Source organism: Crocodylus siamensis, chromosome 2 (assembly GCF_052110815.1).
Source record: "Crocodylus siamensis isolate JL-2025a chromosome 2, ASM5211081v1, whole genome shotgun sequence".
Lineage (NCBI taxonomy): Eukaryota > Metazoa > Chordata > Crocodylia > Crocodylidae > Crocodylus > Crocodylus siamensis.
The window spans coordinates 193,351,561-193,378,002 of record NC_143396.1 but is presented as its reverse complement, the minus strand read 5'-3'; the positions used below and the strand labels follow the sequence as shown (position 1 = coordinate 193,378,002).

At 40.0% G+C, this 26,442-nt stretch overlaps 1 protein-coding gene across 4 annotated transcripts in view; it reads right to left on the bottom strand.

Annotated features, from left to right (window-relative positions):
• USP47 (ubiquitin specific peptidase 47) overlaps positions 1-26,442 on the bottom strand; it is a 105,672-nt gene that overhangs the window by 44,985 nt on the left and 34,245 nt on the right. For 2 of the 4 annotated variants that reach the window (XM_090032706.1, XM_090032703.1), the window contains exons 2-9: positions 26,086-26,145; positions 19,817-20,020; positions 18,692-18,805; positions 15,577-15,715; positions 13,680-13,776; positions 11,172-11,317; positions 7,805-7,884; positions 6,492-6,641 (exon numbers count right to left, since the gene is read on the bottom strand). In XM_090032706.1, the coding sequence (XP_089888832.1) occupies positions 6,492-6,641; positions 7,805-7,884; positions 11,172-11,317; positions 13,680-13,776; positions 15,577-15,715; positions 18,692-18,805; positions 19,817-20,020; positions 26,086-26,145 (990 nt within the window). The remainder of the gene's footprint in view (positions 1-6,491; positions 6,642-7,804; positions 7,885-11,171; positions 11,318-13,679; positions 13,777-15,576; positions 15,716-18,691; positions 18,806-19,816; positions 20,021-26,085; positions 26,146-26,442) is intronic. The other 2 variants (XM_090032704.1, XM_090032707.1) reach the window with 2 other exon arrangements.

Below are 26,442 nucleotides of genomic sequence, written 5' to 3'. Positions count from 1 at the left end.
CTGAGTAGTAAGGAACAATTAAATATAACCAACTGGTCATTTTTCTGCTCTTCTCAACATTGTTTTCATCAGTGAAATAATGGGAACAAACTGTACATACTAGTAAAGAAACTTGTGGAAACAAAATCCACTTGTGAAAAAAAATATATTTTTCTTCTCTTAATTCAATGAAAAATTTTACCCAAAGTTATATAATGCTAAAACTTTTAACCCAATTAGCTTGCAAGCTGCCAGCCTGGGTTCATGAACTCCAGATGGTACTTGGGAGTTATCTGTTCACCTGTGGAGGTTAAAATAGAATATCACTGGCACGTTAATGAGATTCTTATTTTGAAAGAGCAGAGGGTCAAATAAACATAAATGATGCCTTGAAAGTCATTGTCTGTGATAAACCACAGCTGTTCCCTAAAGTCTGAATAAATATAAGAGCGGGGCTTAGTGGGCAGAATAGACTCACCAATTGCAAAATGGCTGGCACAGAGCTTATAAGATTACTATCTAAATCATGTTGTTTGATGGATCCCAGTTTGGGAGGAGATCAAGGATATGGGAAGGTCTTCAAAAAGCCTCCAATTCATCCCTTCTCCCTCCTTTTCTTTCTGAGAACTCAGGGAAGCACTAAGAACAAATAACAAAACAAAGGTTTTACAGCCCCTGCTTTTCCATATGAGCAAAAGTTCTGTTATTGTTGTAAGAGAAGAGACTCTACAAAAAGACTATTCTATAGACCACAGATGCCTAACAAATGAAAAATGTGCCAAACTTCAGAAAGAGAGCACAGAGAAAATAAGTAATTATCATGCTTCACTATTTTTGTACCTAAACCAAGAGAAAAAATAATTTACCTCTGACCAAGCCTAAAAGAATCCCAAGCCTGAAGAAGGTAGGGTTTCAAGATACGCCAAACATTTGTAAAGCCCTTTGAGTAAACTGACTGTGTACCAATGTACTTCCTACATATTGCAGAAGTTAAAATAGTTACCTTTAACCTAAAGGCAACAAAAATATTAATGTACTGAGAAATTATTTATTGAAATGCAGCAAGCTATATTCCAAATATAAACAAAAATATGTAGATGGTAAGTAAACTATAAATTTAGATTTACGAGAGACCACTGTGTTCTGACAACTAGACTTCTGAACACTGACTAAAAGTTTTAATAATCAGAGCAATTTAAATGAAAGTGAACAAGTCAACAGCCAACATGGAAAATACCAAACTTAGAAGACAAAACAATTATGGCTTGCAAAGGTGCCCCTTATGAAATAAATGCCAGCCAGTGTTCTTATAAACCTTCTTCATAAGCTACCATAAATGTTTCTGTGGTACTGTTTCATTCCAGAAATTACTATAGTTTATGAAAGATACAAGCAACAGCTTCTATAAAAATATACTCATAAAATAAAAGAAAATCATTGCAATTCATTCTTCAACAAATAAATGACGTGAATGATGGACAGAAGTGGTTATGTAAAGTATATGCAGACTCGGTGCTACGTGCAAGTCGACAAGTACCATACTGTAATATATTTTTATGTATGGAAAAAACAGGTGATGCTCCTATGGACCTCCAAAAACTGAATGAAATATTATGAAAGATAATGCATCATTAAATGATTTAATTGCTTACCAGAGAAATAGTGAGTTGTGCTTGACCTATAACTTACTGTAATTTTAATTCCTGCACTATTTTAATACTTTTAGGTACCATTTCCAACATTTCACTTATACGTGGAAATATTATATGCTGCCATCCCTTAGGCATAATCTATTAATTTTTCCAAGACTAACAATTTTTTACTATATCTATGTCAAATTACCCTGCTGGTTAACATACATATTCTCAATTGCAATTAGTATTGCATTGATCAATCTCTTATCCTTTCTTTTCCTTTCTGTGTCCTTGTGACAAAGTATTTAATGGAATTCACCAATTTGTTGGAATCTGACACACCACATCATGACCACTTCAGCTATGGCCTTGAACCTGCAACCGCTGGGCTGTCAACCATGTGCCTTAGTGCCTGCACCATGCCAGGCCCCATTCGCTCTTATAATTAGAATATGTTTACTCTGAAAAATGAATTAACCATTGGTATAAACTTAGGCTCTCATCCACCATGTGGATAATATCATGTGAGCCCTACTTTCAGCAACTATACTTTAAGAGCAAGATTTTATCCATGAGGAGACTGAATGTATTATTATCCAATCTCATAGCAAGCGTGCATTTGAAACATTTAAACATCCCCACTGTAAATTAATCATCATTGAAATCAAGAATGTTTTAAAAAGTTTAAGCAGTCTAATTTCATTCCAAACTAATTCTGCCTGTTCTTTTATAAAAAGAATGAATGTAAGCTGTAACATATTAAAACCTACTGCAATAAACCAAACTAGTTACTGCCTGGCTGTAGAATGGCATTTGGAATACACTCTCATTTTTCACAAAAATTCATTATCATATAGGTCTGATAGGTACTCTGAGATTACTGTAAAGACGCATTTTTAAAAAACATGGACTCTGGGTAGAATCTTCTAGAAAAAGTTTTAGTATGGATGGAAAACAGAAATGTAATAAAACTTCCCCTGAAAATGCCAATAGCAAATTTGGGATGGTAAGCCAATCTATAATTAATAAAAATTCCATCTAGCTTGTAAGATTCTGCTGAATTGATGCAAAGTACATTTGCTAATTCATCCCTCAAAACTACACTAGCAATTAAAGCAACAACAAGACTGCCAAATTAAAAGATAGAATGGGAACTTGTGCAAAAAACAAAACAAAACAAAAACAAAAGTTAATATGACACTTATTTTTCAATTTTCAGGTAACTTCTTTTAAAATCCAAGTCAGGCCAGTAATGGTAGTATCACTAAAACTGGAGAGCTGTTTGTGCAAAGTAAGCTGACAGTCTGACTCTATTGTCTACAGAAGGAAAGGCCTACTCATGATATCCTTGAATCTTCAGTGGAAAGTCAATATCCAGAAAGGTCCTGCACACCAATAATTCCTACAGCAATCTGCTGACCCTCAATTCATTTCATAACTGGGCCAGCTGATGAAGCACCAAAGAGGCTTATATTTTCTTTTGGGCTAAATACAGACATTTGGGCATTAGGGGGAGGTTAAATCGATTAAAAATAGCTGCCTGATAAGAAAGGCAGGATGGGGGAGGGGCTAGATGAGGCACTGGGGTCCAGCAGGCTGGAGGTGATCAGGGGTCAACTGGAGAATGAGGCGGGGAGAGGGGAGCAGGTGTAACCTGTGTAGGGGGAGGAGAGGCATGACCTATGAAGGGTGGATGAGAGGTGGCAGCAAACGCTGATGAAAGTGGGTGCACCTGGAGCAGTGGGATGGGGGTTGAGGAGCAACAAGGGGCCGGGGGGGGGGGGGGGGGGGAGTGCAAAACAGACCAGTGCTGGGGAAAGGGGGAGTAAAAAGAGCTGCCCCAGGACTGGGGCCAGTGGCTGGGTTTTCCCAGCTCCAGGGCTGCAGAAGGGAAGGGGACAGAAGTTCCATGCACTAGTTTCACCTAAATTGAACGAGTTTCATACTACATAGATCCAGTTTATCTTAAAGCTGGTACGGCAATTTTTAGACTGGTTTGTGTATATAAAACTTCTGTTCAGTTACAGGTTTAGAGTGGCTGCTGTTTATTGAGACCAGGTCTGTACGTGTACAGTCAACACTGGGATGAGCTAAGTTTAAATTGGGCGGCCATTCTGAAACCGCTTTAACCTCCTGAATGTCTGTACTTAGCCCTAGCGGTACAGGTGAAAACCTATGATACCTCTAGAATTTAGACAGTAGTTCAACTTTAATACCACATTTTATACTATTTCTATACCTATTCTATTTGAACAAGATAAATTTAACTGTCTAGTTCTTTTGAGACAGCCAACACAAAAGGCAGTTGTAATTAAAAAAACAAAGATGTGAATATAAAAGACCTTAATGTTTTCCATGGCTTTTCTTTAGGATCTAAATAGGATTAATGACTATATAGCTCATTACCTCAAATCTGAAGCTTCAAGAAATGGCTCTATGGCAACTCCTAATAAAATGTATTGGTTGGGTTGGTTTTTTTTTCTTTTTAAATGAAGCACTTGAACAGAGCTTAGTTATTAAACTAGTACTCTCATGGCATTATAGCATGCTCTGAAAGTCTGATGTCCTGAACATGGACTAATGATGTTAAAGCTACACTACATGACATGAACTAAAGGAAAAAAAAAAGGGAAACACTAAAAGAAAATGAAAGCTTCCTCAAATTGTAAAATTTAAGGAGAATATCAAATTGATTATTTTAGAAAGAAGGCTTAAATTCTATTCTGTTTAGAAAAAACAGTGAAAAAGAAGCATACTTCTTTGAAGTTCTCAAGCACTACCTGCTTATAAAAATTTAATGCATGAAATTTCCTATATTGAAAATAGCTCAATAGGACACAATTGCACACAGTAGCATAATTAACTTAAGGAAATATACAGTATGCCAAGTATTTTATAAACTTGTTCATCCATCCTCTCTTTTTAGAAAGTAATGGAAAATCACTTACCTCTAACTAGAGTTCTTTGAAGGTAGTATCCTCCTTAGATCCCCTATCTTGGGTTGCGTCGCCTGCTGCAAGTTCCCTCAGGAGCTGACTAGCAAGATCTAAAAAGTCTTATATTCCCTTCTACAAGCCCTATTAGCGCATGTGTTAACACTTTTTTCATACCCATTCACCTAAACCTACTAAAACAATTAGCTATGGATCAATGGAGGATACTACCTTCAGAGAATTCCATTTAGAAACAGGCGATTTTTCCCTTCTCCAAAAGCAAGTATCCTCCATATCTCCTCACTGCTGAAGACTATAAAGCTAAAATAACATCCACTATGGATAAGGCAAATACAGAGGAGGAGAATCAACTACATAGTTAAAGAATTACAAGATAACTCAAATAAATGAAGCATCAATAACTGCAACATGTAACTCTCTCTAACAAAGACTTAAAACTAGTTTACCTTGTCATATAAATACTGAAATTCAGCAAACAATGATTAACAAGAGAAATACCAGACAATAAACTAGTCTGATATTAAAGACCTAATTGTGCAAGCTTCCTGTATCTTTATATACATGTGCAAATTTTAAAACTTCATAATATTTTGTTGTAGACTTCTCTACCAAAGAAAATAATTTCAGAATAATCTGAGACAAGTACACCACTCTATAAAAAAGTAGAATTAAAATGTAATCGAAGTTTTTTAACCATGTTATTTAAAACTCACTGAATCAATAAAAATGCAAAAAAGCAAAATCCATTGTTTTACTGACATAGTTGTAAAACTATAACCTTAAAAATGTGAAAGAGGAAGCCATCTATTTAAAAATAGTAAGCTCAGGAATATGATGAATTTGCAACTTAAAAAACAGCTCCAGGTAGGTGGAAAGAGGTAAAAAATATCTGAAATACTTTGATGTCCATCAAAATTAAAGGCATTCAGAAGACTATTCTCACTTGCACCCTGTCTGTAAATTACATGATGGGTGGTATTCTTACCCTACCACTTCTAAAGACTTTATTTGATGTTTTAAAATGTCAAGTGCCCTATAACTGAAGCTACACTGACTAAAATGAAAATTGTAATTCCTTTGTTAAGTAAAGGAAACAGTTATATATTAATATTTTAAAATAGTGCTGCATTAAATACACATTGGAAATCACTAAATTTAAAAAGAAATGTAAATAAATATTGGGAAACAGTTTACCCAACATGACTTTTGTACTAATCAAACTAAATTCTGGAGAATGTATTTTGGCTCATCTCCGTTATTTTAATTATCCTGTCCACAATACTAGTTTGAAATAACACAAATTGCTTTCCTTGTAGAAGGGAGGCAATTAAAAAGTATACCTTAACAATTCTACCTTTGCCTGCCAACATCAGCAATGCTGGTGCACAAACAGTAAAATAAAATGGAAGCAAACAATGGAATTTTGTATCATTAGCATTTCAGGAGTTGCTAAGAGTATAGGTTATTTCAGTACCCTTTTTTTCTCAAAATATAATAGCAGATAGAGATAAAACTAAAAATAAAGTCCATTATGTAGCTTTCCTCTTTTACTAAAACTTTCAACAGTGATAAGAAAATCTAAAAAGTACTAATAAAAAAAAGCACCCAAAGTAACAGCAAATGATTTCACAAAAGAAACCTAAGGTAAATGCTGAAAATTCCAGTTAGGAAAAATAATATAATCACGAAGCAGTATAGTTGCCTTTTCCCTCCCCATATACATGCACCAGTAGGACTTATTGAAGGGTAAAATAAATAAATAAATAAAGATTTTCTAGAACTTGCTAGCTGGTTCACTGCACAAAGACGAACACCCCAAGATAGAGTATCTAGGATGATACTTACCAGGTAAGAAATTATACCACTGTTGCATTGTGTTCTATGTGGATATAGATACACTAGCAGTCAGCATAAGAGTACACACCACGCTAGCAAATGCCTGGTTGGAGCCATAAGGCCGGATGACCAAAGGAATATCCAAGTAAGTGTCGATTCTCCAGCTCTCGTAGCCACATTCCAGACATCTTACATAGTCCTTCAGTTTGCCTTGATACAGTTGATTTATGAGATCCGCCTAAAACAGATATTTTGATATAACTAAAACATTTAAAAAAAAAAAAACCAAGTAGTTTTCTTCAACTGACAATATTTCTCATTAACACAACACTGATGGACATACTATTAAAAAATTAAATACATTTCACACTCACAGCTGCACACTTCAAGAAACATTTATGTCCATGAGTATCCTTGATCTATTAAAATGGTTCCTACTTTCTATTCAATAAAACAGTTGTCAAAAGTAGAAGCCACCAAACTGTGGTGTGGATACTAATAGAATAGGAGCTCAACACTTCATTAATTCACTTCACTACATTTTTAGTGGTGATATGTGAACCAAAAAGGCTGGTTTTACAACAGTATTTCTTAGTGCTTAAGGATTACAGTTCTAGGACCTCATTTACATTCAAGAAGAGTGCTCAGCTAAAAGCTATTGCCCATTTGGCAGTGGCTGCAAGACTGTTAACCTCTGGCTTTTGATTGGGCATCAGCTGGCAGGGGAGCTATCCTCAAGAGTTGATTCTACCTTCCCCTGCTCCACAGGACAGGAACAGAGAACCGCCCTTGACAGGCATCCCAGCATCCCTATGTCTCTACTCCAGCACAGAAATCTGTTTCCTTGCTTAAGATGCATGCCCCAATTTTAGATGGCTAATATTTAATGGGTGAAGGGAGAGAAGGTGCCCTGTATCGTATGGGGTAACTGAAGTGTTTACAGCTTCTTAGTTGTGGTATTCCATGCTGAGCTGCTACATTGTAGAAACGTCCTGGCCACACCCTGCTTTCAAGTAAAGCACCACAGTGGGAACCAGCTGCCAGTCAGTTATGAGGCTTAATGGGGACCCATGGAAGAGAAAATCTTCAACTGGTCAATCATACTGGGTTTCTGAAATGCAAATCAAGCCCAAGAATCTAATTTATTTTGGACTATTTAAACCGTGGAACATTTAGCTTTACATTGAAGGACTAAGGTCAATAATCAGACCTAAAAAGTCATACACTTCAGCATTCAATAAGCTAAATGCTGCCAGAGATGAGACACAAAATGATGGCAGTGGCAAACTTTCAATTACTTTGCAAGATAGGTTGAGAAACTAAAGCTAAACCACATTCCTCCAACATCATTTCCCTGAAAAGCACATTAAACTTGTCACATGCACAAAAGCTTCAGGTTACCTGCTCTGTTTGCTTCCATTTCTGCTCCAAAGCATCAAACATAACTCTGCATAGTTCCTGTACGTCATGCTGCTGCCATGCTGTTTTAAAGAATAAAAAAAAATATCTACAACTCCAGAATTTTCTGTAGCACATACACATTGTTTTTTTTTTAAAAACAGAAAAGAAAAGGAAAAAAAAATCAGCTTTAAATATTTTAATATTGTTCTATATGTAGGATGTGTTTTCTGTTAAAGGTATTTCTTTACTGCACTTAAAATTTGATTCCCCTAACAGATTTACTTTTAAAACTACAAGTTTGGAAAATTAGCATGCAACTTGCTGAAAATATAAAATCTGTCCTGGAATAATATACACTTACAGGTATGTACATGAACACAAATGCAAACAATAGGAAAATTTTAGTCTACATAACACTGTTTCAGACAATTCAGTTATAAAACTGTTTCTGACAGCCCCACTAGAGGTAACGCCTTGCTGGACCTGGTCCTGGCCATGGGAGATGACCTGGTGAGGGGACTGCAGGTCCTTGACCACCTGGGCAATAGCGATCATCACCTGCAGGGTGTCAAGGGCTTACACTAAGGCTAATGCCCTTGACTTCAGAAAGGCCAACTTCAATGATCTTAGGAGCCCAGTGGGGGAGGCACTGAGGGCCCAGAAGGTAGAGGAGATGGGAGTCCACGAGGGATGGTCATACCTTAAGGGGGGCGATCCTCCAGGCCCAAAGGATAACAGTCCCCGAGAGAAGCAAGCAGGGTAAGAGTACTCAGAAACTCAGCACTCAGTACTCAACAAGGGCATTCAGGAATGCCTGAGGACAAAAAGGGGGGTGTACAACCAGTGGAAGGGAGGAGCTATCACAAGGAGGAGTACTCCTCCTCGGCCTGTGAGTATAGGAGAGCTATTAGCAAGGCCGAGGCAGAGATGGAACTCAGGCTAGAGTCCAGGATTAAGAACAACAAAAAAGTTCTTTTTCAAGCACATTAGGAGCAAGAAGAGGGCACCAGGCAATGTAGGGCCCCTGCAAGATGCAAATGGTAATCTTGTGGCTACGCCAGACAAGAAAGCTGATATTTTTAACAGTTTATTTCCTCTGTTTTCTTGAGCAGGGACCAGGACATCCCACCTACCAGAGGTAGGGACAATCTCGGGGACAACTGTCAGGCATTCAGTCAGTGCAGATGTAGTTAGGGATCTTCTGGAAGAGCTCGACATTTTTAAACCTGCAGGTCCAGATGCCCTCCACCTGAGGGTGTTGAGGGAGCTGGCAGGGGTCATTGCGGAGCTCTTGGCTCAGCCGTATGAGCATTTGTGGTCATCTGACCAGGTGCTAGGGGATTGGAAACTGGCTAATGTGGTCCCAATTTTCAAGAAAGGGAGGAGGGAGGACCCAGGTAACTATAGGCCTGGAAGTCTCTGCTTGGTGCTCAGGAAGATCTTGGAGAGAATCATCAAGGAGCACATCTGTGGGGGGCCAGCAGGGGAGATCATGCTCAGGAACAATCAGCATGGGTTCATCAAAGGCAGGTCCTGCCTGACCAACCTGGTTGCCTTTTATGACCAAGTAACTAAATCCTTGGATGACGGTGTCGCCGTGGACGTAGTCTTTCTAGACTTTAAGAAGGCCTTTGACTACATCCTCATCAATAAATTAAGTGACTGTGGCACTGATGCCTACACAGTTGGATGGGTAAAAAATTGGCTGATAGGGCACACCCAGAAAGTAGTGGTGGATGGGTGTACTCAAACTGGCAAGATGTGAGCAGTGGGGTACCCCAGGGCTTGGTTCTTGGGCCCACATGTTAAACATCTTCATCAGCGACTTGGATGAGGGGGTGGAAAGCATGCTGTCCAAGTTTTCTGATGACACTAAGATGTGGGGTGAAGTGGACACACTTGAAGGGAGAGAGAGGCTGTAACTAGATTTAGACAGACTACAAAAGTGGGCAGACAAGAATAGGATGGGGTTCAACGTAGACAAATGCAGGGTGCTGCACCTTGGGAGAAGGAATCCACAGCATACATACAGGCTGGGGAGTTCCCCTCTTGAAAGCACAGAGGTGGAACAGGATCTTGGAGTCATTATTGACTCCAAGATGAACATGAGCTGCCAATGCCAGACCGCAGCCAGCAAGGCCAGTCATACCTTGTCACACATCCAAAGGTGCATTTCAAGCTGGTCCAGAGAGGTGATACTCCCCCTCTTTGCGACTTTGCTTAGACCACAGTTGGAGTACTGCATCCAGTACTGGGTGCCACACTTCAAAAGGGATGTGGCCAGCCTGGAGAGGGTTCAGAGGAGGGCCACCCACTTGGTGAGAGGGCAGCAGGACAGGCCCTACGAGGAGAGACTGAGGGACCTGAACTTGTTTAGCCTCAGCAAGAGGAGGCTGGGGGGGGGGGCGGGGGGGGAAGGGGACCTGGTGGCTGCCTACAAATTCATCAGGGGAGATCAACAGCAAATAGGTAGAGCCCTTTTCTCCCCAGCACCACCTGGGGTGACAAGGAACAATGGTAATAAGCTGACGGAGAATAGGTTTAGGTTTGAGATCAGAAGGCAATTTTTTTTACAGTTAGGGTGGCCAAAATCTGGAACCAACTTCCGAGGGAAGTGGTCGCCACCCCTATCGTGGGCAAATTCAAGAGGAGGTTGGATGATCACCTGTCTGGGTTCTTGTGAAACCAGCATTCATTCCTGTCTGTGGCAGGGGGTCAGACTAGATGATCTATTCAGGTCCCTCCTGACCCTAGTTACTACGAAACTATGACACATCCCACCCACAGCTAACTAAACCCCAAATTTATCTTTAAAAACGAGGACACTTTCTTGGATGATTCAGTGCAAAGTGCATCAGTGGAAGAGAATAAATTACGTTGCCTAGATCTCAAAATAAGGAAGCCTGTTTTGGAATGCTCTATACTGTTTTCTATTAGAAGAAATATCTGCATTTCCAGGTAATATTTAGCCTTTAAGATAGCTGTAGTAGATTTAAAGGACTCTCTTTTAAAAACAACATTTAGAACTTTAAGTCCTGATTAATGATGCTTTTAATCAGGCAACATTTATTTAATTTAGAACTGGCTTGAAAGAGAAGTTTGAAATATTTTGGCAGAATCAAGCATTTGGAAAATAAGTAAAATTTTGCATGGAAGTTTCACATGCTTGTTTAATAACCCAACTCTACCTAAAAGAAAGCAATTCTTAGAAATAAAAAGCCATATAATCTGCTGTATTCATAATTACTGGCAGGAGTTCTTTGTATAATTTGTTATAAACTGACATCAACAGTAGTTTAATCCCTAGTCTCTAGAGAAAAAGCATAAATTTATAATCACTGTACTTTATATAGACATCAAACATTACCCTCACTACTATCCCATCCAAAACTCCGTGTAACATCTGTAGTTTCAATTGCTCTTTTCTTGCTGGTTTGCAATAAAACAAACAGTCTTTGAAGTTGGTAAGGAATGCTTGTCACCGGATCTTCTTCAGACTCTTCAAATTCCCACCTATTAACAATATAAAAGACATTGGAGTAGTAGCTGAAGCAGTTACATTTTGCATAACAGGATTTAATTTATGAGAAATTATCTTGCTCATCAAAGTTTGCAAGATTATAAGAATTAACTGAAGCCCAATAATTTAGCTTAACAAGAATCATAATTTTTCTTTAAGTTTCATAAAGACACCCCCAGCAGCCAACCTCAACACTAGGCACATTTTTGAAAATAACCAAAGTTTTAAAAAAGGTCAATTATTTTAGAATCATCATTTTCACTGCTGCTGAACATTATTTCTGCTTATTTTTTAAGGTAAGGTTTATTTTTAAATCTGATGGCCATTGGATATGGTAACTTTGTTATTGCAGGTCTTTGCTGCGGTCACCAGACATTCACAGGACAAAAGCTATAGTTGTACCTTAATTTAGAAAACTGCCTTATGCTTCTTGATACAACAAACTCATATTAAAAGCAGATACATCTACTTTAAACTAAACTTGCTCAAAATTTGCTTAATAACCTGTCCAGAGTAACAACTTGTTGGATTTAGCTCTATTGCTTTTTATTATTCAAACTACATAAGAGTACAAGACAATATCTGAAATGCCCAGGAAACAAGAACCTTTAACATACTTATCCCTTTCATGTAACACACAATGCGTGACTCAATTTTTAAAACCACTTCAAATGAAGCATGGTATAGTAGAATATAGTACTCAGAAGTTTTTTTAAAGGCTACATTAATATGAATGCTTCTAGCTTGGCCTAGAGCAGGGGTGGGCAGAATACATTCCACAGAAGGACTTTGTGCTCAGCCCACAGCGGGTCCCTTGGTCCTTTCTGGCCCAGGAAGCATCCTGCCTGTGGAGAAACCCACCACCCCCTGGGTATGCAGCAGGGATGCAACAGCCCAGCCCTGTGGTACTGGCAGGGACCCACACACACAGCCCCAACTTCAGCTCGCCCTGCACCCACTCCAGACTTAGCCTGGTGGAGAGGACCAGCAAGGACCTGTGCACACAGCCCCAGCTCCAGCCAGACCCATGCCTGTTCCAGACCTGCCCATCTATGCTGAGCAGCAGTGGCAGCAGCTGGGCAGAAGTTGCTGCTAGATGCAAGGGAAAAGAAACTGCCTACCCTTCACAGGCCCTTCTTGCTGCAGGTGCCCACAGCCCGCATATGGGATGCCCTGTGGCTCCTCGCACTGCAAGTGCTGCCCTCTTGGATGGCCCTGAGATGGCAGGGAGAAGCTGCAGGGCAGTCCAGGCACAGGCTCCAGGTGGCTGTGGCAAGAAGGGCCCGGCAGTGGTGAGGGGGAGCAGCTGCTATTTCCCTGCGCCAAGCAGCAGCTTCTGCCTAGCCACAGGTGCTGCTGCCACTAGTCAGCATAGGCAGGTAGTCCAAAGCATGCGCAGGGCAGGCTGGGTTTGGGGCTGTGTGTGTGGGTTCTGGCTGGTCCACTCTGGCAGGGGTGGGTCTGGAGCAGGCAAGGGATGGGCAGGGGCAGGGGCTGGGGCTGTATGCTGTAAGAAGCAGCAGGGCCCATGGCTCTAGGCTATTGTGAGGGTGGGGCAAAGAGCTGACCAATCCACAGCAGCTTCCCAGAACTGCTTATATGGCCCATGGGCCCAAATAACTGCCTACCTCTGATCAAGAGCCAGGGTGTCAAACATCCAGCCTGTGGAGCCTTGCCATTTGTCCTGTATTCTGGAGATGTGTCAGTGGCCACCCTATCGCTACACCCCAGGCTCAATCAGTGCATGAGCCCAGGGTCGAAATCTAGCCCAGGGCCCCAGGTTAATTCAAACTTCCCCTGGCTTAGAGGGTCAAAAAGAGGAGAAAATTAATTAATTAATTAATTAAACACTAGAACTTGCTTCAAAAGCAAGTTCTCCTCTTGTTTTCCTTGAAATGTTTGTTCCTTTGATCTCAAGAGTCTGCCCACTTTGGAAAAAACCCTGCATTCCCTGAACACTCAAAGCTGCCAACGTTTCAATGAATCTGCATTTCTAAACAAAGGCCAACACAAAAAAAATCCCCGAAACCTGCAGCACAGTAAATTACCACCGTTATTTTTTAATATGTCAACATTAAACAAAGCCTAGAGCAGCAGCCGACGACATTCTGGAGCTGCAGGCCAGAACAGCCTCCAGCATGGGCAAAGCCTTATGCTGCCAACACATCACAGCTCCTCGCTGCCTGATCCCAGTACATGCACAGGCAAAGCCCCCACCGACCACCAACATGCCAAAGTTCCCTGGCTCCACCTGCCAGATCCAATGACTCTGTGGGCTAGATGTGGACTGTGAGTCATGTTGCCAACCCCTTGGCCTAGACTATATAACTTGAATAATACATAGACTATACTTACTTGTATAATGCATTTCTGAATTCAGGAGTCATGAAAAGTGTTTGTAGAAGACTGTTCAGATAACAAGTCATTGCTTGATTTACTAATCCCACATAGCCTAAGAAGATACAGATAAAAGTTGAAGATAAAAATAGTAATTTTTTTTCACTTCTCAGAAGCCAAATGACATGAATGAATGACTGAAGATCAAAAACCAAAGACAAATGCTGTCATGAAAACCCCATGTCTCTGAACCAATCAGCAATTAATGACATAAGCTCTACAATTTGTCATTAATCATTCACCTAGGATAATATTAAGACTAAAGGCAAAAAGTTGTGAACTTCTCACACAAACATTTCTTGGACTCAGCAGCATATTTTTAAATGATTCTGTCAAGCAAAATTCATACATTTAGATTTTACTAGGTGCACAGTTAAGCTTGGTTGTTTTGGGATATTCTTCAAAAGAGTATTTGAATGAAGTTTTGAATGAAACTTCAAGAATTCAGTGCAAGTCTGCTGTATAGTATAGCAACTGTCCACCAACTGAACAACACTTTGTGCTGATTAATGAATAAATAGCCTCTAGAGCACAGGTGGCCAACCAGTGGCAAGTGCTACAAGTGGCAAAGGCAGCTGCAGTAAGTGGTATTCAAGCCTGAGGGATTCAGTAAACAGAGGCATTAGTGCTAGGGAGTGGGGAAAGGCCAAAGGAAGCTGCTGTGAGAGGTGGCATCAGGTGTCACTGCCAAGATCCAAATTAACCCTTCCCTAGCCCTGCAACTTCCCTCCCCCAAATTCATGGCTATGAATTCTCAATCACCACATAAAACTGTGGCAGTTGTGGGAAAACAGAAGGGTTAGCCTCGCTTTTGATGGCGATACCTCCTTTATCACAATAATGTCCTACATCCACTCCACTCTGCAGGGCCTTGAAGTTCATATCCCTTGCCTCTGTTTTGACACCTAAAGGCACAAGCTCTATCTGGTACCCCTCTGGAGAGCAAAGATAAAAGCAATACTTTCTCTCTTGTAATGACTGGTTAAAAATAACTACTATATTCACTATCAAAAGTTTTTCTCCTCAACTCATAAAGCATATTCACCTAGATGAACTATATGATGCAGCAGTAAGATCAGCTCTCAGCACTCTCTAAAATTTGTAGCACGTTGAGGATTTTAAGTTTCTGGTCAATATTAAAAAGTTAAACGTATACTGATACACACAGCTACATAGACATTTTGAATGTTTATTTTTATACCATTAAATTTTGTATGCTGAAGCTGTAAGTGGCAAGAAATCCAAGAGGTCAATGCCATACTCACAGCATAACAGGCAACTATACTTTTCAATGACATAAGAGGATTTTTGTGAACAGGGACAGAACCAAGTTGTTTGTTAAATGATTTCATAAGTTGATATTTCAAATATAGCACATAAAATATATCTGCCCATATATTTATTTCAAGGTTTATTTCCTAATTTGCCCCTCACTTCCATGGTCCCAGAGAGAGCAGCATCTAATAGTAAGGAAGCAGGGAAGGGGCAGAGCAGAGAGCAAGAGGGCTACATGATCGTCCAGATTATTTTCTCTGCTGTAGCAGTGGGAGGGGGACAAATTCAAGTCAAACCTCCAATAGCTGGAGTCTATACCTGGAAAATTTATAATTTTTACATAAATAGAATCTAATTATTTTGGGGTTGTCTTATAATCAGGATCATCTTCTATTTGAGTAAATACTATAAATGAAGTACTTAATCTAACATGTAAATGTATTTTTTGAAAACTGCAACTGACTTCAAAATAAACTGAAATCCTGCATCCTTAATACAATTAAAATTTTTTTTAAGAATTAGCTGTTTAAATTATCTTTTTCAAGCAGATTAAAATAAAGCAGACAAAACAATAACATACCTGTCTCTGATTTAGTCAGGATTGAAGAGTATGAGTAGTTTTGACTAACGTAATCACTGGTACAACCAACAGAGCCTTCTCTTGGAAGAGGACCTATAAATCTATCTTGCGTACCATCATCTGTTGAACTAGATTCCTGCTAAAATGTGAGTATACAATGATTTTAGGCAAAAATATTTAAATCAAACAATTTTTTCAAGTTAAAACTCACTTCTATAGTCTTACCATGGGCTTACACACACACACACCATTTTTAAGTATCAACAATTCAATTTTGTTCAAGTCAAGCACACAAAATTCAGAGAATGTCAGATTTGTTTGCTTCCGAAACATAAATCTCCACACCACCCACCTTTAAAGCCCATTCTTTCCTGAAGATGACAGATGGATAGCACAATGCAGCATGTGACTATGACATTAGAGACTGCTATAATACATGTATACAAATGGGCAAAAATAAAGTTGCGTGGACAACCAGAATTCTAACATTCTCTGGTTTTCAAATGTTTGAATTTAAAATGTTCTTGGATTTCACATGCAATTACTATACAATTTTTAAGGTGTTTTTAAAGGGAAAATATGCATGTGCGTGTATACTAAGATAACATACATGCACACTTTCCCTTTAAAAACACCTTAAAAATTGTATAGCAATTGCATATGAAATCCAAGAAGTATGCGTGTGCATATATATGCTAGAGAAATAATTAGCAATATATCATTAGCAAGGTTTAAATTCCAAATTTTCAGCACCACAGCCTTCTTCTACCACTTGGCTTCAGGACCATGATGCAGCAGCTAGTACCAGGAGAAGACTGCCAGCAGGGGAAGATGCTGGAGTTTTATAAAAAAAACATCCTTTCAAAATTGAAAGCCACAGGGAACCTAACATAAGCATTTATAACCACCTCCCTGACAACTACAGCCTATATAGCATAAGGACTAGAACAGGGCCCCAAACTGCAGCAGAGGAAATTCAGAGAAGAGATTAGGAAAAATTTTGTGACTACAATGGTAATTAAGCATCAGAACAGGCTAGCTAGAGAAGCTGTGGAATCTCCATCCTTGGAAATTTTCAAGAACACGTTAGAGACTGGGATGATTTAGTCAGGGATGATCCTACAAGGGGGCAGAACTAGATAACCTCATGAGCTGGAATCCTGGTTTTCTCTGATTAAAAAAAATCCCTAATTTTTGGATTAAAATAAGTAACCCCAAATCCAATTTTTTTCCGTAATTACAATGAAATGCCACTATATAATAGATATTAGGACTGTGTAAAGCTTCAGTAGCCAATTCGATTCAAAGGAGATTCGGCCGAATTCAGGAACCAAATCGGAGACCAATTAAAAGCTCCGAATTGATTCGAAGCATTCGAATCGATACAGAAAAGTATTGGAAAAGATTTGTCCATAGACTAAACAAGCGGCTGACGCAACTGCCTCCAATGGGTAAATCTGTTGGGGTTGGGGGAGGGTGGAATTGGGGCTCGGACAAGCTGCAAAGCTGGGGGGGGGAGGGGGGCAGAGGGGTAAGTGATGCGGGTGCGGCAGCACTTGGAGTGGGAGCTCTGCCCTGCTGCTGCTTAGCTGGGCTGCAGGGGTGGGATGTGTGCAGGGCTTGCTCCCAGAGGAAGAGGGCAAGCAGCAGCAGAGCATAGCCCCCGCTCCCAGCACTGCCGCACCCGCATCCCACACCATTCCGTGCCAGCTGGCAAGCAGTGGCAGGGCCAAGTCCCCACTCCCAGTGCTGCCACAGTGCAGCAGCACTGGGAGTGGGCCATGCCCTGCTGCTGCCCAGAGCAAGCCATGCCTGCACTGCACCTTCCCCCCTGCACCAGCTGGGCAAGCAGCAGCAGGGCATACACCCTACTCACCAGCACTACCGTGCCCGCATTCCACACCTGCATCCCATGCCTGTCTGTGCTGGCTGGTAAGCAGTGGTAGCGCCTGCCCTTTTGCACCCGCTGGCAAGCAGCAGCAGGGCAGAGTCTCCACTCCCAACGCTGATGTGGGCATGGCTTGCTCCGGGCGGCAGCAGGGCATAGCCCTTACTTCCAGAGCTGCTGCTCCTGTATCAGCGCTGGGAACGGGGGCTTTGCCCTGCTGCCTCTTGCCAGCTGGAATGGGGGCGGGGGCACTGTTGCCACTTGCCAGCCAGCACAGGGCAGCACAGAATGCGGGTGTAGCAGCGTTGTGAGTGAGGGCTATGCCCTGTTGCCGCTTGCCCCTTTGCGCCTGGAGCATGTTGTGACTGCACCCTGGCCCCACCCCGCTGGGGAAATTACTATATGTAGCTAATAACTTAAAATGTATTCATACCATGCTTTCAGAATATGTACACTCAGGCACAAACATTTTCTTAGACCATTGTTGAATAAACCAAATACTTCCAAAACCACCTAATTTCCTTCCAAAAGAGTGAAAAAAAACCCTCTCCAATTTGGATTCAAATTTTGACCGTGGTCATAAAAAAAAGCAAGTTTGATACTCTTATGCTAAATACATTTATATCGACTTTGGTGCCAAACTGGTTTTATGATACTTACACAAGAAAGGTTTTGCAGGCTAAGACTAGGCTAACCAGGGATGCTCAATTCCTGGGCCAGATCCAGCCTGAGGGGCTCTCTAAGGGTCCAGAAACTTGGAAGGAGGAAGGGGAAGAAGCAGTAGCAATTAACGCTGCCACTGCTCCCCCACTGACAAAATTTCAAAGCTCTGTAAGCCAGATAACCTGACCCTGAGCAAGGGATCCTACTGGAATGTGAGGAACCAGGGACAGGGTTGGAACAGTGGGGCCCAATCCAGCATGTGTGAAGCTGGGGTTATGAACATTATATGGCATGTGACAGAGGCCCAATCCAGCATGTGCTAGATTTAACTCTCAGACCCTCCCTGTACCATAATCTGACTCTCAGAGCCAAAAGGTTGGGCATCATTGGGTTAAGCTAAACAGAGTTGCAAGGGAAACTGCATGCCACTAATCTGCTCTGACTCAAAATACAGCTGTACATTTTACATCTCCCTAAGCACCAAGCACAAGAGGCAGACATTTTCAAACACTGCTGTGGCAGACAACTGATTTTATTCTTCTGAATACTCAAGTTGTGGCTTACCGACATTATATGAGGCTGTTCACCATCTTTGTCTGTCAAGTGGAGAAAATTCTTTTTTCCTGGTTCAAAACCAGCATCAAGAATAGATTTATCACTGTTTTGTTCTAATGGAGTCTGTAAAAAGAAAACGAAGTGGTTGTTTCCCCACACAAGCACATTTATACCTAACCAATAACATTCAAAAGAATTTTTCTAGTATCTTCCTTTATAGCAAAAATGAAAGTATAATTTTGCTCCATATAAAATAAGTAGCTTTTAATACTGGTAACATTTGGAAAATTAAAGATTTAAGAAAAACAACGGACAAAATCAAATCCTATTAAATATTTTAATAATATTTGCAAACTGTTCAGTACTCAGCACCCAAACCTTTATAAGTTTGATTTTAGAACCCAATTGGTAAATTGAGCTGACCACAAAGGCAGTTAACAAGAGTTTTAGCATGCAGAAACTTCTGAAAAATGGGTCTCAACAGCTACCTTGTTTTTGTTTTTTTAAGAAAAGTGATTAAACTGATTTACCTCAATTTCAATGCCTATTTTTGTCTAAAGTATTCAGATAGTTTTTATGAAATCAGTGACACAGCTAAAACTAACACTGAGGGATCTAGTACAATAAAAACATGATATGTATTTTAAATTATAATTCTTTTGTATCATAAACAGGTAACAAGAGTCAGAGCATCTCACTGCAAAGCAAGTTGCTCCTAATATTCTGCACTGCAGAAATGTTTCTGAAAATTAATCTTTTGAACAACTGAATATTCATTCTAGAAGCTGTGTGGGCACTATAAAATTGAGGAAAGTCTCTTAATTGAAATATTTGAGGGGTTTTTAATTACAAAATAGATACTGATGATAGGAGCTGGCAGGAGATTTAACTGAACGGCCATATTAAGAATTCATTAAGTGATTCAACAAGTGAATCTTCTTGAAGATACTTTGAAAACAGTCTAAATAAAAAAGCAAAAATTCAGGATTCAAGTCAAGTAATGTCATTAACTATATGGACACAAAAGAAAAATTCAAAAACATTCTGCTTTGCAAATAACAACCTGATAAAACAAACAAAACAAAATTTCAGCATCTAAAAATTAAAGAAAATGGGCAATTTTTTTGCCATTACCATATCAGCAACATTGACTCCATTTCCCCAAACTAAATCAAAAGTTCCATTAACATAGCCCACTTTAGAGGACACGTCCTCAAACAGCCTTCTCAGTGGAGTGGAAGCTGGCAGGTTTAAAGTAACACGTTCATTTACTGTCTTAGAATTTGTGGTATCTTGTATTATACAGAGCACTCTGGGTTCATCAGCGGCACTTTCTATCTGAAAAGAAAGCAGGCGAAAATTCAAGTGGTTAGGTCAAAAACAATTATTTTCAGAATCTACCCAATGGAAAAGTGCATAAAACCAGAATAATACAATTTTAAATATAACTTTGTGTCTAACAACATTGTCTTTGAAGCATGGAAAGCTAACTCCATGTTAAATTCAGTGGCACTGAACTGTGGAGGTCCTTTTGAACTTCCAATCATCATGACAGCTGTATTAACTGTAGAGCATCTCTCTGGTTCCCCAGAACCTCCTAGCAAGTCTTTTTTTTAAAATTATATACGTGTGATTTTAAACACTAAGTATTAATCATTAGAAATTCAGAAGATCCAATGAGAGGTCTGAAGTATTAGAAATTAAGCATATTACAAAAATAAATCCATTACAAGTCTTTATAAATATTAAGCAGAAAATAAAAGCAAGAACAGTGCATCCAGAGTACTTTGTTCAGTCGATCAGCTTGGATTATGTGTAGCTAACACAAGAGATCATAGTGTTGTATCATATTTACTAGACGTAAATTGACCCAGAATTTAAATGAAACCTCATTAGGCCCCATATACAAAAAAATTATAAATTTGTTATAATTTTCCAGGTATAGAAGCTAATTATCAGAGGATTGTTGTAAATTAATCTCCCTCTCACTACTACAGTGGGGAAAATAGTGACTGGGGGGGTTAGATGGCCCCCTTGCCCTTTCCCCTACTTCTTTCCCCTGTAGACTTCCTGCCCTCTTGCCACCTGCACCCCCACATCCCTAGCTCCCTACAGCTCTGCCCCTCCCCCTCTACTCCCCAAAATTTCTGCCCATTTTCCCCACTTCCTGTCAGATGCTACTCAGGCTCTGTTCTCTCCCTGACAACAGCACGTGGAAAAGCTCAGCCCTTGCCAGGCCATGTTGGCACTGCTGACTGGGTTGGGAGGGGAAACAGATTCCACATGCTCCATATCCATGGGGAAACCCACCCTCAGTCCCAGTTGGGGCTGAGCTACACCTGACGGTAAGGTATGGGGAAGAGGGGAAAGGAGGAGGCACAAACTGCAGAGGGCAAGCGGGGGGAGGGAGTGGGTTGGGGGGTGGCAAAAAGGGGGAAGAAGCTGCTGTGGGTCTGACTCCAGCCCTAACCTAAGCTCAGGGTTAGAGTCAAAGCTGTGGCACCCATCTGCTCCCTCCCCTATTTTGTACACAACTAAGACAAAGGGCTTCTCCCTCCACAGTGACTGAAGGAAAAAAAACCAAACAAACCACATCTCAGATTTGAGTAAATATGGTATTTATGTAGAATTGTTTCCTAAAAAAATATTTAAATTATTGATAACACCACTGATACTGTAATATCCATGAGAAATGGGAAAACAAACATTTTGTATAAATTATGAGACATGCTACAGTAAGGTGTGAGTTTAGATAGTCTCAGGTATATTTACCATGAGTAAGTATTTATAATGCATTAGAGAAAAGTTGTGCATCTTTAATATTAACATGAAAGAACAAAACTGTACCTCTACCATTACTAACACCCTCTGCAACGGTCTTTTAGGTCATATATATGCACACAGTAAATGGCTATAGATCACATAAATGACTTCATAAATTCTGCTATATGCCTGTCTTTTAACAATTAAACTGCTTTTGGTGATCTATATACCAGAGCCCAATCTAGTTGACATAGAATGAAAAGTGGTTAGAATTTGAGTACAAAGAGAAACAAAATACCTGAAAGTTTCATTCAAAAGTTTCAGCTATGATGCGGCCAAGAACTACTGCAAAGCAGAACTCAAAATACCATACTTTCTCACTTAAACGTGCCCAAGAATATTATAGGCCCCTTGTTTTTCAAAGACAGAATGAACACATTTTTCCAAAGTTATGACTGTATAGAGGAAGAATTGAGCCTAATCTTCACCTGATTCACCCTCCCTCTCACTGAACTCAAGCTGCTACTGAAGACCAGTCTTCATGGGGTGGTTCTGTGATTCTGAAAACAGCTAGTCTCTAAGGCTGTAGAATCAGAGAGAGACCAGGAGCAGCCAGCAGTAAAACTGCAGTAAGAAAGGTTAGGTTGCTTGGTGGAATATCAAGACCATTAAAAAGGACAGACAATGGTTAACACTGCTGAAGTGAAGAACAGTGATCTATTAAGCTAACTCCCTTAGCTGCCTGAACAGTAATGCAACAACTTCTGCACTGGGGAGAAAAGGGGCTGGGGGGGGAGGGGGGAGGAGTTGGTGTATATGTGAGATGATATGGTAGTATTTATGCCTCCTTTTTTGAAACTGAATAGAACACTTCAAGGGCACAAACTGGTTCTGAAGTCTTTCAGCATAGGCAGAACAAGGTGGACAGCTGTGTTAATCTGAAGGCAGAATGTAGGGCAGGGTGATACCTACCTTCAAAAAAGCATGGAATTTCATAGGCAACCACCTACTTCATCAGATCCTGTGACCAAACTGGCAGAAAGAAATGATTCTGTACATAAGGGAAGGGGACACAGTTACAAGAGTCCCCCAGAGCCTTCTGGACCATTAAGTGGGAACCACAGACATAATGGGCAGTCAGAACCGGAAAAAAAGACTGACAAGCCAAGTTCTGTAGAAGTCCCAGGAGCTAGATCAGAAGACAGGAACCTGAATACTAGCAGACCTTTGACAGGTTAGACAGCATCACTTCTAAAGACAAGGATGGTGCTGCAATGGACACAGACTAACCAAGGAAACTTCCAATGCATGGGGTAGATACAGTACCCAAGACTGTGGTTCTCTTCAGGAAGATCTTTAGCAGGAGTCAGTACAGCAGCCATCAGGCTAGTCCGTTTTGAGGGTAAACCAAGGAAATCTTTAACATATGCATTATGGTCTTCGTATGAACCAACAGAACATAATCAACGAAGCAGCACTGGAATAACAGTATTGGAATACCAGTATCTGAGTCTCCAGGCGCTTCAACATCAGCTAGAGTGGGTTCTGAAATCAGATGCTCATTAGTCTCATGAGCCTGCTACTGAAGCTTAAAGTTGTGAACAAACAGAACAGAACATGAAGCCGGTATTGAGAGACCTAGAGCACCCTTGAGAATTGTGATGGAAGGAGAATCTCCCTGATTTGCCAAGCAAAGAGTTACAGCTTAGTCTTGTTCTTCTTTCTGGGCCTAGGTATAAAGGCTGTCCATGAAGCATCTCTAGGAACACAGGACTCTCTGAAGTAATCCATAAAATCTAGAACATTACAAGTACACTACCTCTCTCCAGCTTAAGACAGGCATATCTCAACTCCCAGTGTCCAGGAAAAAAACAGGATATCAGGCACAAGCTGTTGCTCTCTATTGGCCAAAAGCAAAAAGAACAAGAGACAAAAGAAAAAAACAAAAAGAAAGCAAAAGCAGACAAGTACAATGTCCTCAAATGGCATGTCGTGGTGCAGATAAAACGTCAGATATAAGGTTTGAGTTTGGGTTTTTTTTCTGCTTTTGTTTCGCTTTAAAAATAAATGAAAACAAAACCAGAATAAATATTCTGAAGAATACCAAACAAAAAATGGGTAGCAGATCTCAAAAAAAGGATTTTACCATGGTTGCAAGCCTCATACTGCAAACTGACAGAGCACTACATCTCAAGGCAATTGTTTCAGGAAGAACTGAAGAATGGGTGCTGTGAACTGTCCTCTCTCTCTTTGACATAGAGCTTAAGGAGAAGTGGGATGAAAGTACACTGTATAAGTATTATTAAAATCAGAAGGTGAGTAACTTTGGTCCAGGCACACATATTGAGCTCAAGTACTACAGCACCAGTACATCACTCTCCAAAGAGAAGTGTATTTTCCAGTGTCAGAACAGGTACTATTTAAGAAGTGGAAAGCCAAAGAGCTACTGACCACAAAAATCAAATCTGCTCAAAATGATTTCTAGGATTTCAATTCTAAAATATAAAAGAATCAGTCCTACTAAATCACAGATCATATGAAGAATGAGGCCTAGGTTAGGTAAACAGCCTCCTGAACTTGGAATGTATGGAAAGTGTAAGTGAATTCCACCCAAGGACTACACATCAAGACACCAAAAAAATCTCTGTTCACTATCAAAAACCTCCATGCTGAGTCATCAGCACTTTTGTTTGATAAAGACGCCATTAACAAGTGACTGTTAAAATGGTCACCCAGGACTTAAAACCCACTGGAAAAGAGACTTACAGGTAAAACCCGATTTAAAAAGAAAACAACCCCCAAAAACTTATTTCCATACAAATGGTCACACACAACACAAAAAAAGTATGCAGGATACACATGCTAACAACAGAAGTAGTGTACCAAACATTTTCCTGGGGAGAGGTTCACATCTCTGAGGGGCTGATACAAGAGTGCCTGAAACTGCAGGACTCCCAGTTACCCTGCCATACATTAGGACCAAACTGTTAGGCAGCATTAATATATTCTTTCACCATTTCTCATTCTGACTCTGTGCCCCAATTATGGCCTTTAGATGCAATACAAACATGAGATTTTAGGAATTTCAGTAAGTTTTCTTTTTTTTTTTTTTAGGATGGGTTTTATCCACTATATTTTCTGCATCTACTTGGTGGGCCTTGGCTGTCACACTATTCAAGCAGTGCCTCTTTCTTTCACCTCTCTCATGGCTAAGTGAGTCATGGCAGAAGTAAGAGTTATTCAGCCTATTCAGCAGCGCTTTTCTTTTTTTTTTTTTTTTGACTTGCTGGGTCTTGTGGCAGATGTTCACAAAGCAACCCAACCTCCCCTTCTGATGTCCCTGCTCCTTGGCTATAGGCTGGACTTATATCTGGCTCTGCTCTGTTACCTAATTCCCTGGAATAAAGCAGGAAGCATGTAATGTAATCCCATTAACTCCCACTTCTAGGAAAAGAAGGCGGCAAGAAACAATTTATGGTATTAATAGTTATACCTAAAAAAGATAAGCCAAATGGATTCCATTTCAGTCCATTTTGAGGTAGTGCTGCAACACACCTAAAACTGATCATGTTCCCAGGAAGTGTCAGCTGCAAAGCTAGTCCTTCTACTGTATAGGCCACCAGTCCCGAGTCCCCTTTTTATGCCCAACAAAGTAACTCTCTCAGAAAGGCCTACCTGGCTGTACTTCCACTCACAAATCATCTTCTGTCCCACTATCTTTGCCTGTGGACTAGTAATTCACTTCAGGAGTTGCAAGTTAACAAAGCACAATTGGTTTGTTAGCACAGTACTCAAGCCAGAGGCACTGGAGGTAGCCAGGGGTGGAGAGTTACCAGGAAGAAACATTAGTGACACAGGTGAAGGGGACTTCCAGTTGGTGAACTACAGCTTTGCCAGCTGGGCAGCTGTCAAGCCATCTCTCATTGGTATATGTAAGCTACTAGACTGAACAGGTTTATTACAGGGCTAGAACAGCAAATTGATTCAGCCAAGGCTAACATTGAGTGCTTGCACTTTCAACTTGTTCTAATAAAGAGATTAAGCAAAAGTCTAATGGAGAGACAATCTCAGCATGGTATTTACTGATCCCAAACTGATGTTCTGACCATATAGAAAAGCACTTGGTAATTTATTCAAGACAAGTACTTATGCAGACTGTTGAAGGCTGTTCATTTCCTCCACCCAGCAACCTAAGCATACACTTCTGGCTTGTTGATAAGTCCATTGCAAAGTCAGTATTTAGGGCCATACATTTCCAAATGATTCTGACAGATGTAAGACCCTGCATGATTAAGTCAGCATATAAAACACCATGCTTTTAAATTTTAATCATTCATTAATGATATGGTTCCAGAGTATCATAGCCATGCTTTTAATTCTTTGCAGTAAAAAAAGAACTAAAAACTCCCACAAGGCTAAATGCTTGTAAGGAACAATTCATAATTGTAACACTGGAAGCTGAATATTTCAAAGCTTCTGTTGTTAGAACTGCATGTAGAGAATATTTTTTGAAATTCAAAAACATGCAGAAAGAATTTAAGGAATTCATGCTTATATTAACAAGTAAACAAAAACAAGGGTACCATGCTGTTACTAAGTATCTTGGTTATCACTTTAAAAAGGTGGCTTCAGCTGTCTACCTGTGAAAATTTCTTCTTCATTTCATCAAAGATACTCTGTCTGCAACTCCAAAACATATCCTATGGTATATAAAAAACAAAATTAACAAATCATAATTATTATGAAAGATGTTTTCCTTGTAGAGGAAAAACTCATTCAGTGTAGAGGCCATTGCTGAATATCAACCCCTCATTATATATTATATATATTTTATTTTATTTTAAATGCCATTTTCCAATCTAGTATAATAATTCTAAGGCAAGTTCTACATTATCAGAAAATTTGGACTCATTTCCAAAGATGTACAACTTTGCAGACTTAATAAAAACAGACTTAAACCAGTGACAAGGAATTATTTAATATAGCACACAGCACAT